Consider the following 13,050-nt stretch of genomic DNA (forward strand, 5'->3'; position numbering starts at 1 on the left):
AACCATTCCATTATAACAAAGCTACTAGGAGACACTCTGACATAACCATTCCATTATAACAAAGCTACTAGGAGACACTGTAACACAACCATTCCTTTATAACAAAGCTACTAGGAGACACTCTGACATAACCATTCCTTTATAACAAAGCTACTAGGAGACACTGTAACACAACCATTCCTTTATAACAAAGCTACTAGGAGACACTCTGACATAACCATTCCATTATAACAAAGCTACTAGGAGACACTGTGACACAATCATTCCATTATAACAAAGCTACTAGGAGACACTGTAACACAACCATTCCATTATAACAAAGCTACTAGCAGACACTGTGACACAACCATTCCATTATAACAAAGCTACTAGCAGACACTGTAACACAACCATTCCATTATAACAAAGCTACTAACAGACACTGTAACACAACCATTCCATTATAACAAAGCTACTAGCAGACACTGTAACACAACCATTCCATTATAACAAAGCTACTAGCAGACACTGTAACACAACCATTCCATTATAACAAAGCTACTAGGAGACACTCTGACATAACCATTCCATTATAACAAAGCTACTAGGAGACACTGTGACACAATCATTCCATTATAACAAAGCTACTAGGAGACACTGTAACACAACCATTCCTTTATAACAAAGCTACTAGGAGACACTCTGACATAACCATTCCATTATAACAAAGCTACTAGGAGACACTGTGACACAATCATTCCATTATAACAAAGCTACTAGGAGACACTGTAACACAACCATTCCATTATAACAAAGCTACTAGCAGACACTGTGACACAACCATTCCATTATAACAAAGCTACTAGCAGACACTGTAACACAACCATTCCATTATAACAAAGCTACTAACAGACACTGTAACACAACCATTCCATTATAACAAAGCTACTAACAGACACTGTAACACAACCATTCCATTATAACAAAGCTACTAGCAGACACTGTAACACAACCATTCCATTATAACAAAGCTACTAGGAGACACTCTGACATAACCATTCCATTATAACAAAGCTACTAGGAGACACTGTGACACAATCATTCCATTATAACAAAGCTACTAGGAGACACTGTAACACAACCATTCCATTATAACAAAGCTACAAGCAGACTGTAACACAACCATTCCGTTATAACAAAGCTACAAGCAGACACTGTAACACAACCATTCCATTATAACAAAGCTACTAGCAGACACTGTAACACAACCATTCCATTATAACAAGGCTACTAGCAGACACTGTAACACAACCATTCCATTATAACAAAGCTACTAGCAGACACTGTAACACAACCATTCCATTATAACAAAGCTACTAGCAGACACTGTAACACAACCATTCCATTATAACAAAGCTACTAGCAGACACTGTAACACAACCATTCCATTATAACAAAGCTACTAGCAGACACTGTAACACAACCATTCCATTATAACAAAGCTACTAGCAGACACTGTAACACAACCATTCCATTATAACAAAGCTACTAGCAGACACTGTAACACAACCATTCCATTATAACAAAGCTACTAGCAGACACTGTAACACAACCATTCCATTATCAAACTATACTCAAAGTAGTACCAATAACACTCAGTCTCTTTCTTAAATAACGTTCTCTTTCTTGTGGGTTTCATCACACTTTATCAAATCTCATTCAATAATTATTTGAAGAACCATAAAAAAAGAAAGTAAACCAGCTTACGGGTGTTCTCGTGTTGCTTGTTGGATGGATTTTCTTATTCCAAAGGCTAAGATTAACTGAAACAAAGAAAGATAAACTCATCCAAACTTATAACAAATTCAGAAAAGAACTACATTAACAAGAAAACTACATGTAATCAAAATATTATGATAAAATATTGATAGGTCTAAAGATCATGTATTCTTTAGATACATTGTTCACCTTTTTTGATTTATCCAGTTTGGATTTCAGATCAAGTGTGTGATGTGATCTCCCACAAATTAATACCATTCAAACATTACTATATACAATAGATACCATGTTAATAACATCAAAACATTACATCAGTTCCTGAATGTACATGTAATAGTTACAATGTTAAAACTGTTCAGATATTACGTCAGTTTCTGTATATAAAAGATATAGTGTTAATACTGTTCATACATCAGTTCCTGTATATACAAACAACTGTCTTAATACTGTCCAAACATAACATCAATTCCTGTATATACAACCAACAGTTAGTGTTAATACTGTCCAAACATAAAATCAGTTCCTGTATATACAAACAACTGTCTTAATACTGTCCAAACATAACATCAATTCCTGTATATACAACCAATAGTTAATGTTAATACCATCCAAACATTTCATCAGTTCCTCTATATACAAGAAATAATTAGTGTTAATACTGTTCGTACATCAGTTCTTGCACATACAAGAAATAGTTAATGTTCATACTGTTCATACATCAGTTCCTGCATATACAATCAACAGTTAGTGTTAATACCATCCAAACATTTCATCAGTTCCTCTATATACAAGCAATAGTTAGTGTTAATACTGTTCATACATCAGTTCTTGCACATACAAGAAATAGTTAATGTTAATACTGTTCATACATCAGTTCCTGCATATACAAGAAAGAGTTAGTGTTCATATATCAGTTCCTGCATATACAAGAAATAGTTAGTGTTAATACTGTTCATATATCAGTTCCTGCATATACAAGAAATAGTTAGTGTTTTATATATAAAAACTATAGTTGTCTTGTTAATGTTGTTACAACATTATTTGTGTTTTATATATAAAAGCTATAGTTGTCTTGTTAATGTTGTTAAAACATTATTTGTGTTTTATATATAAAAACTATAGTTGTCTTGTTAATGTTGTTAAAACATTATTTGTGTTTTATATATAAAAGCTATAGTTGTCTTGTTAATGTTGTTAAAACATTATTTGTGTTTTATATATAAAAACTATAGTTGTCTTGTTAATGTTGTTACAACATTATTTGATTTTATATATAAAAGCTATAGTTGTCTTGTTAATGTTGTTAAAACATTATTCGTGTTTTATATATAAAAGCTATAGTTACCTTGTTAATGTTGTTAAAACATTATTTGTGTTTTATATATAAAAACTATAGTTACCTTGTTAATGTTGTTAAAACATTATTTGTGTTTTATATATAAAAGCTATAGTTGTCTTGTTAATGTTGTTAAAACATTATTTGTGTTTTATATATAAAAGCTATACTTGTCTTGTTAATGTTGTTAAAACATTATTTGTGTTTTATATATAAAAGCTATAGTTGTCTTGTTAATGTTGTTAAAACATTATTTGTGTTTTATATATAAAAGCTATAGTTGTCTTGTTAATGTTGTTAAAACATTATTTGTGTTTTATATATAAAAGCTATAGTTGTCTTGTTAATGTTGTTAAAACATTATTTGTGTTTTATATATAAAAGCTATAGTTGTCTTGTTAATGTTGTTAAAACATTATTTGTGTTTTATATATAAAAGCTATAGTTGTCTTGTTAATGTTGTTAAAACATTATTTGTGTTTTATATATAAAAGCTATAGTTGTCTTAATGTTGTTAAAACATTATTTGTGTTTTATATATAAAAGCTATAGTTGTCTTGTTAATGTTGTTAAAACATTATTTGTGTTTTATATATAAAAGCTATAGTTACCTTGTTAATGTTGTTAAAACATTATTTGTGTTTTATATATAAAAGCTATAGTTACCTTGTTAATGTTGTTAAAACATTATTTGTGTTTTATATATAAAAGCTATAGTTGTCTTGTTAATGTTGTTAAAACATTATTTGTGTTTTATATATAAAAGCTATAGTTACCTTGTCACCATTGTTTAAACATTGCATTACGTATATGAAAGCTGTAGTTAACACATTAGTGCTGGTGATATCTTATGTATACTGAAGCTATTGTTACCATGTTATTATTATTGTAACATTGTGTTATATACAGAAGCTATAAGTACCAGGTTACTATTGTTGAAACATTGTACTATGTATATGTAACTTATCATGTTATTATTACTGAAACATTGTGTTATGTACATACAAGGTATAGTTACCATGTAACTGTTGTTGAAAAATTGTGCTATGTATATAAAATGTATAGTTACCATGTTATTATTATTCAAATATTGTATTATGTATGTAGAAGATAGAGTTACCAACTTACAAGTATTCATACATAACAGATTCATATAAACCTATGTTCATGGTTAAAAGTGTCAAAAATTATCTCCACATGTAACTCACCTGGTTACACGTATCAGCAAATGAATGGATGACTTCAGCAAACATACTGTGTGATCCTGTGTACAGCCAGGCCATTAGCTTTAATATAAAGTTGGTTGCATTGCTGTCATCACAAAATAAAAGAAAGGTTTATTATTTTATCGCTGTATGGATGCATATGTGAATCTAGTTTTAAATGGTAAAGTTTAATTAATAACATTATTAAATATGAACACTGAGATCAAGTTGAAAAAACTGAATTGTCACAAAGGTCAATGCATGGTGGTTATTGAAAACAAATAACACATTATAATTCAGGTGTTAAAAGAAAAACACTTAATAATCAAACATAATTTTCTATATATAAAACTACAATAACATCAACATACAAGAATGTAAGCCTGTTGACACATACATTACAACAGCTGCTACTACGACACGGCCAGAACCTCGAAGAATTTTCTCCCTTCTCTGAAAAATAATAAATTCTTTAGTCCAATTCTTTCCCTGTTAGCTCTGCTTATGGAATCTTAAAACTATGAGTTTTAATTTCTTAAGTTCTGTCTGTTTTAAAAAATTCGTACATCACAGAAAGTCTCATACCAGAAGAAAAACAAATGATGTAACCATATTACAGCTAGTTAATTTCTTATCTAAAAAACTGATTACAGAGAATTTGTTACCTGAAACAAACTGTTTACACAATTTTTCATCTAGAAGTGAGCTCTTTAGAAGAATTTTGTGTCTAGACATGAACTGTTTACACATTTTATATCTAGAAATGAACTCTTTTTTTTTTTACTCAGAATTTCTTATCTAGACATGAACTGATTATGCAATTTCTTACCCAAAAATGAACTGAATAAATAATTTAGTTTCTTTAGAAATGAATCACTTACTTAGAATTTCTTACCCAGAAATGATCTGATTAACCAATTTTTTACCTAGAAATGAACTCTTCTCTACTCAGAATTTCTTATCTAGACATGAACTGATTATGCAATTTCTTACCCAAAAATGAACTGAATAAATAATTTAGTTTCTTTAGAAATGAATCACTTACTTAGAATTTCTTACCCAGAAATGATCTGATTAACCAATTTTTTACCTAGAAATGAACTCTTCTCTACTCAGAATTTCTTATCTAGACATGAACTGATTATGCAATTCTTACAGAGAAATGATCTGATTAAACAATTTTAATCTAGAAATGAACTCTTTATTCAGAATTTCTTATCTAGACCCAAACTGATTACACTATTTTTTATCCAGAAATGAACTCTTTACTCAGAATTTGTTATCCAGACACAAACTGATTACACTATTTCTTACCCAGAAACGAATTCTTTAAAGAAAATTATGTGTAAAAATGTAGAGGAGAGGACAACGTTCCTGAAAGAAGGTAAAATGTTCTTCGTTCCTTTACTTAGTGCTTTCTCTAACCATACAAGCCACTTTTACGTATATAATTTTCTCTACAAGTGGGTTTTCTCATCATCATGAACTGATTACAGAATTTTTTTTATCTAGAAATGAACTCTTTTTACTCAGAATTTCTTATTAACACATGTACTGATTACACACCTTTTCTGTCTAGAAATGAACTCTTTACTCAGAATTTTGTATCTAGACATGAACTGTTTACATAATTTCTTACCCAGAAATTAACTGCTTACATAATTTTGATCTAGAAATGAGTTCTTTACCAGAATTTTGTGTCTAGACATGAACTGTTTACACAATTCCTCACCCAGCAATGAACTGATTACACATTTTTTATCTACAAATGAACTCTTTTTTTTTTTACTCAGAATTTCTTATCTAGACATGAACTGATTATGCAATTTCTTACCCAAAAATGAACTGAATAAATAATTTATTTTCTTTAGAAATGAATCACTTACTTAGAATTTCTTACCCAGAAATGATCTGATTAACCAATTTTTTACCTAGAAATGAACTCTTCTTTACTCAGAATTTCTTATCTGGACATGAACTCATTATGCAATTCTTACAGAGAAATGATCTGATTAAACAATTTTAATCTAGAAATGAACTCTTTATTCAGAATTTCTTATCTAGACATGAACTGATTATGCAATTTCTTACCCAGAAATGATCTGATTAACCAATTTTTTATATAGGCATGAACTGATTACACAATTTTTTTATATAGACATGAACTGATTACACAATTTTTTTATATAGACATGAACTAATTATACAATTTTTTATATAGACATGAACTAATTACACAATTTTTTTTATATAGACATGAACTAATTACACAATTTTTTATCTAGGAATAAACACTTTACTGAGAATTTCTTTTCTAGACATCAACTGATTACACAATGTCTTACCAAAAACGAACTGATTAGAGAATTTCTTTTCTTTAGAAATGAACCCTTTACTCAGAATTTCTTACTGAGAAATAATCTGATTAAACAATTTTGTATCTAGAAATGAGCTGTTTACTAGAATTTTGTATCTAGATATGAACTGTTTACACTATTTCTTACACAGAAATAACTGCTTACATGATTTTGATCAAGGAGTGAGCTCTTTACTAGAATTTTGTATCTGGGCATGAACTGTTTACACTATTTCTTACACAGAAATAACTGATTACATGATTTTGATCAAGGAGTGAGTTCTTTACTAGAATTTTGTATCTGGGCGTGAACTGTTTACACTATTTCTTACACAGAAATAACTGATTACATGATTTTGATCAAGGAGTGAGCTCTTTACTAGAATTTTGTATCTAGGCATGAACTGTTTACACTATTTCTTACACAGAAATAACTGATTACATGATTTTGATCAAGGAGTGAGCTCTTTACTAGAATTTTGTATCTAGGCATGAACTGTTTACACTATTTCTTACACAGAAATAACTGATTACATGATTTTGATCAAGGAGTGAGCTCTTTACTAGAATTTTGTATCTAGGCATGAACTGTTTACACTATTTCTTACACAGAAATAACTGATTACACAATTATTTTATCTAGAAATGAGCTCTTTACTCAGAATTTCTTATCAAGACATCAACTGATTACATATTGTTTATCTAGAAATGAACTCTTTTCTCAGAATTTTGTACCTATACATGAACTGATTGCACAATTTCTTACCCAGAAATGAACTGATTACACAGTTATTTTAACTAGAAATGAACTCTTTACTCAGAATTTCTTATACAGACACAAACTGATTACACAATTTCTTACCCAGAAATGAACTGGTTACAGAAATTGTTTTTATATAGAAATGAGCCCTTTACTCAGAATTTCTTACCTAGACATAAACTGATTACTCATTTTTTATCTAGAAATGACTCTTTACTCAGAATTTGTTATCCAGATATGAACTGATTATTTTAAAAACATCCATAAATATTTAACATTACCTCATTATTTTCTACTTGTCTTCATGCCAATTTCAGCCACACAACCATGACACACAGCTAAGTTATTCAAATATATAAGTCACATCATATGAGACAAACCTTGAGTTCTTGATCTTCTCTCTCAGCTCTTCTCGAGTCTTTCAACTCCTTTTTCATGTTAAAGATGTCTACTTGGATAGAAGAAAGATGTCATACATCTGAACATAAAACTACATCAACAAGGCAGTAATTTTTATTCTGATGTTTTTTCAAATATACTTTTATTCTCTCAATTCATGCAGTCTTGGTCACTCCAATTCTAACTTGCCTCCTATCCCTCTGTATTGTTTAGGTTTCTGTCCTTAAGTGTTTGTTTTAAAAATGTGGAACAAAAATAATTTGTTCAAGATGTTACAGACAACCACTTCAATAATATCAATGGATTGTTTTTACCTCATTGAATACTGAAATTACATAAAGAGAAAGAACTGATACCAAATCACACAACTATTCACTTTAGCTTTTATACAGTCATGATAAATAACCATATTCCAACCATTAAATACAAAACTTATAAAGATTACAAAAATTTCCTAATGTTATCAGTAACTACTACTACATAGAGATAAAATCTAGTGACATTTATTCCCATGGTATTAGTAACATATGTTTAAGATTCATCCTAGTCACAACATATTGTCATAATAACTGGGGAAGACTAAAAGATGCAGTAACATGAACATGACATGGGTACATGCCTCAACTGTAGAACTGTGTGAAAGAACAATCACCAGACAATGCTGTGGTCTCCTGGTGATTGACCCATGCCCCTTATTCCTGAAGGGATGCTTTTATGAAAAAAAATAGACCTGAACACAGGTGAGGAAGTGATATGCGTGCAGACATATGGGCTCTGTCCAAACACTAAACCCCATCATCTTCCAGGTACAAAAGAAGGAAAATGGGTGGAGAAATGGTCCAGATCAAGGCTCTATTAATCGTGAGGTGCCCACTGAATGGACCTCATACAAGCACAACCAAGAAGACCAGTAATGTTATCAATGACCATCGCCAAAAGCAATAGAACCTTGCAAACACTATGAGACTGAGCCGAGAGGACATGACAAATCAACAGTTCCATTGAACAAAGTGGTACGGTAGAAGACTCAGTTTAACTGAAATGAGTGTTGTAAAAACCCAAGTGGACAAGATATTGAGTGGGTCTAAGGAAGAACATATCCAGTTTGATCAATCAGCCCATTTCAGCAATCACCAAATGGAACTTCTAAGTAGGAATGGCCAATTCCTGTTCAGAATGAGCCAAGAAGCCAGCTATCCATGTAATAATGAAGTCACAACCCAAAGTGTGGAGATATTGAGCAAAAGGTCAGACTACTTGGCAAAATATGTAATGTGCCAAAGTAAGTCTGAAGGGGCCTGAAAGATGATATGCAGGCTAAATTAAGACAAACTGTAAACCAACATATTCTCCCTCCCACCATTAGAAGGTACTTGGTACTTTAAACTAAGAGAAACTATAAACTAACACATTCTCACTTCCACCATTAGAAGATATTTGGTACTTTAAATAAAGAGAGACTATAAACTAACACATTCTCACTTCCACCATTAGAAAATATTTGGTACTTTAAATAAAGAGAGACTATAAACTAACACATTCTCACTTCCACCATTAGACGATATTCGGCACTTTAAACTAAGACTATAAACTGACACATTCTCACTTCCACCATTAGACGATATTCGGCACTTTAAACTAAGAGAGACTATAAACTGACACATTCTCACTTCCACCATTAGACGATATTCGGCACTTTAAACTAAGAGAGACTATAAACTAACACATTCTCACTTCCACCATTAGACGATATTCGGCACTTTAAACTAAGAGAGACTATAAACTGACACATTCTCACTTCCACCATTAGAAGATATTTGGCACTTTAAACTAAGAGAGACTATAAACTAACACATTCTCACTTCCACCATTAGACGATATTCGGCACTTTAAACTAAGAGAGACTATAAACTGACACATTCTCACTTCCACCATTAGAAGATATTCGGCACTTTAAACTAAGAGAGACTATAAACTGACACATTCTCACTTCCACCATTAGAAGATATTCGGCACTTTAAACTAAGAGAAACTATAAACTAACACATTCTCACTTCCACCATTAGACAATATTCGGCACTTTAAACTAAGAGAGACTATAAACTGACACATTCTCACTTCCACCATTAAAACATATTTGGTACTTTAAATAAAGAGAGACTATAAACTAACACATTCTCATTTCCACCATTAGAAGATATTCGGCACTTTAAACTAAGAGAGATTATAAACTAACACATTCTCACTTCCACCATTAGACGATATTCGACACTTTAAACTAAGAGAGACTATAAACTGACACATTCTCACTTCCACCATTAAAACATATTTGGTACTTTAAATAAAGAGAGACTATAAACTAACACATTCTCATTTCCACCATTAGAAGATATTCGGCACTTTAAACTAAGAGAAACTATAAACTAACACATTCTCACTTCCACCATTAGACGATATTCGGCACTTTAAACTAAGAGAGATTATAAACTGACACATTCTCACTTCCACCATTAAAACATATTTGGTACTTTAAATAAAGAGAGACTATAAACTAACACATTCTCATTTCCACCATTAGAAGATATTCGGCACTTTAAACTAAGAAAGACTATAAACTAACACATTCTCATTTCCACCATTAGAAGATATTCGGCACTTTAAACTTAGAGAAACTATAAACTAACACACTCTCACTTCCACCATTAAAAGATATTTGGTAGTTTAAACTAAGAGAAACTACAAACTAACACATTCTCACTTCCACCATTAGAAGATATTTTAATAAATAGTAATGTACTTACCAAAACACATTCCCACTTCCACCATTAAAAGGTATTTATATAATACAGTGATGTACTTACTATAACACATTACAAGGTATGTATATCAAACAGTGATGTACTTACTATAACACATTACAAGGTATGTATATTAAACAGTGATGTACTTACTATAACACATTACAAGGTATGTATATTAAACAGTGATGTACTTACTATAACACATTACAAGTTTGTATATTTAACAGTGATGTACTTACTATAACACATTACAAGGTATGTATATTAAACAGTGTTGTACTTACTATAACACATTACAAGGTATGTATATTAAACAGTGATGTACTTACTATAACACATTACAAGGTATGTATATTAAACAGTGATGTACTTACTGTAACACATTATAAGGTATATATATATTAAACGGTGATGTACTTACTATAACACATTACAAGGTATATATATATTAAACAGTGATGTACTTACTATAACACATTACAAGGTATGTATATTAAACAGTGTTGTACTTACTATAACACATTACAAGGTATGTATATCAAACAGTGATGTACTTACTATAACACATTACAAGGTATGTATATTAAACAGTGATGTACTTACTGTAACACATTACAAGGTATGTATATTAAACAGTGTTGTACTTACTATAACACATTACAAGGTATGTATATTAAACAGTGATGTACTTACTATAACACATTACAAGGTATGTATATTAAACAGTGATGTACTTACTATAACACATTACAAGGTATATATATATTAAACAGTGATGTACTTACTATAACACATTACAAGGTATATATATTAAACAGTGATGTACTTACTATAACACATTACAAGGTATGTATATTAAACAGTGATGTACTTACTATAACACATTACAAGGTATATATATATTAAACAGTGATGTACTTACTATAACACATTACAAGGTATGTATATATTAAACAGTGTTGTACTTACTATAACACATTACAAGGTATATATATTAAACAGTGATGTACTTACTATAACACATTACAAGGTATGTATATTAAACAGTGTTGTACTTACTATAACACATTACAAGGTATGTATATTAAACAGTGATGTACTTACTATAACACATTACAAGGTATGTATATTAAACAGTGATGTACTTACTATAACACATTACAAGGTATATATATTAAACAGTTATGTACTTACTATAACACATTACAAGGTATATATATATTAAACAGTGATGTACTTACTATAACACATTACAAGGTATGTATATTAAACAGTGTTGTACTTACTATAACACATTACAAGGTATGTATATTAAACAGTGATGTACTTACTATAACACATTACAAGGTATGTATATTAAACAGTGATGTACTTACTATAACACATTACAAGGTATGTATATTAAACAGTGTTGTACTTACTATAACACATTACAAGGTATGTATATTAAACAGTGTTGTACTTACTATAACACATTACAAGGTATGTATATTAAACAGTGTTGTACTTACTATAACACATTACAAGGTATGTATATTAAACAGTGATGTACTTACTATAACACATTACAAGGTATGTATATTAAACAGTGATGTACTTACTATAACACATTACAAGGTATGTATATTAAACAGTGATGTACTTACTACTAACACATAATGTATATTAAAAGTGATGTACTTACTATATTACAAGGTATATATAAACAGTGATGTACTTACTATAACACATTACAAGGTATATATATATTAAACAGTGATGTACTTACTATAACACATTACAAGGTATGTATATTAAACAGTGATGTACTTACTATAACACATTACAAGGTATGTATATTAAACAGTGTTGTACTTACTATAACACATTACAAGGTATGTATATTAAACAGTGTTGTACTTACTATAACACATTACAAGGTATGTATATTAAACAGTGTTGTACTTACTATAACACATTACAAGGTATGTATATTAAACAGTGATGTACTTACTATAACACATTACAAGGTATGTATATTAAACAGTGTTGTACTTACTATAACACATTACAAGGTATGTATATTAAACAGTGATGTACTTACTATAACACATTACAAGGTATGTATATTAAACAGTGTTGTACTTACTATAACACATTACAAGGTATGTATATTAAACAGTGTTGTACTTACTATAACACATTACAAGGTATATATATATTAAACAGTGATGTACTTACTATAACACATTACAAGGTATGTATATTAAACAGTGTTGTACTTACTATAACACATTACAAGGTATGTATATTAAACAGTGTTGTACTTACTATAACACATTACAAGGTATGTATATTAAACAGTGTTGTACTTACTATAACACATTACAAGGTATGTATATTAAACAGTGTTGTACTTACTATAACACATTACAAGGTATATATATATATTAAAC

At 29.9% G+C, this 13,050-nt stretch overlaps 1 protein-coding gene across 2 annotated transcripts in view; it reads right to left on the reverse strand.

Moving 5' to 3' along the window:
* The window catches only part of LOC143245424 (proton-coupled zinc antiporter SLC30A9, mitochondrial-like), a 58,189-nt gene that overhangs the window by 20,342 nt on the left and 24,797 nt on the right, over positions 1-13,050 (reverse strand). Inside the window, exons 7-10 of one of the 2 annotated variants that reach the window (XM_076491772.1) lie at positions 7,796-7,863; positions 4,697-4,752; positions 4,303-4,405; positions 1,747-1,802 (exon numbers count right to left, since the gene is read on the reverse strand). In XM_076491772.1, the coding sequence (XP_076347887.1) occupies positions 1,747-1,802; positions 4,303-4,405; positions 4,697-4,752; positions 7,796-7,863 (283 nt within the window). Of the gene's footprint in view, positions 1-1,746; positions 1,803-4,302; positions 4,406-4,696; positions 4,753-7,795; positions 7,867-13,050 lie in introns of both variants that reach the window. The other variant, XM_076491771.1, reaches the window with a different exon arrangement.

Source organism: Tachypleus tridentatus, chromosome 2, assembly GCF_004210375.1.
Source record: "Tachypleus tridentatus isolate NWPU-2018 chromosome 2, ASM421037v1, whole genome shotgun sequence".
Classification (NCBI taxonomy): domain Eukaryota; kingdom Metazoa; phylum Arthropoda; class Merostomata; order Xiphosura; family Limulidae; genus Tachypleus; species Tachypleus tridentatus.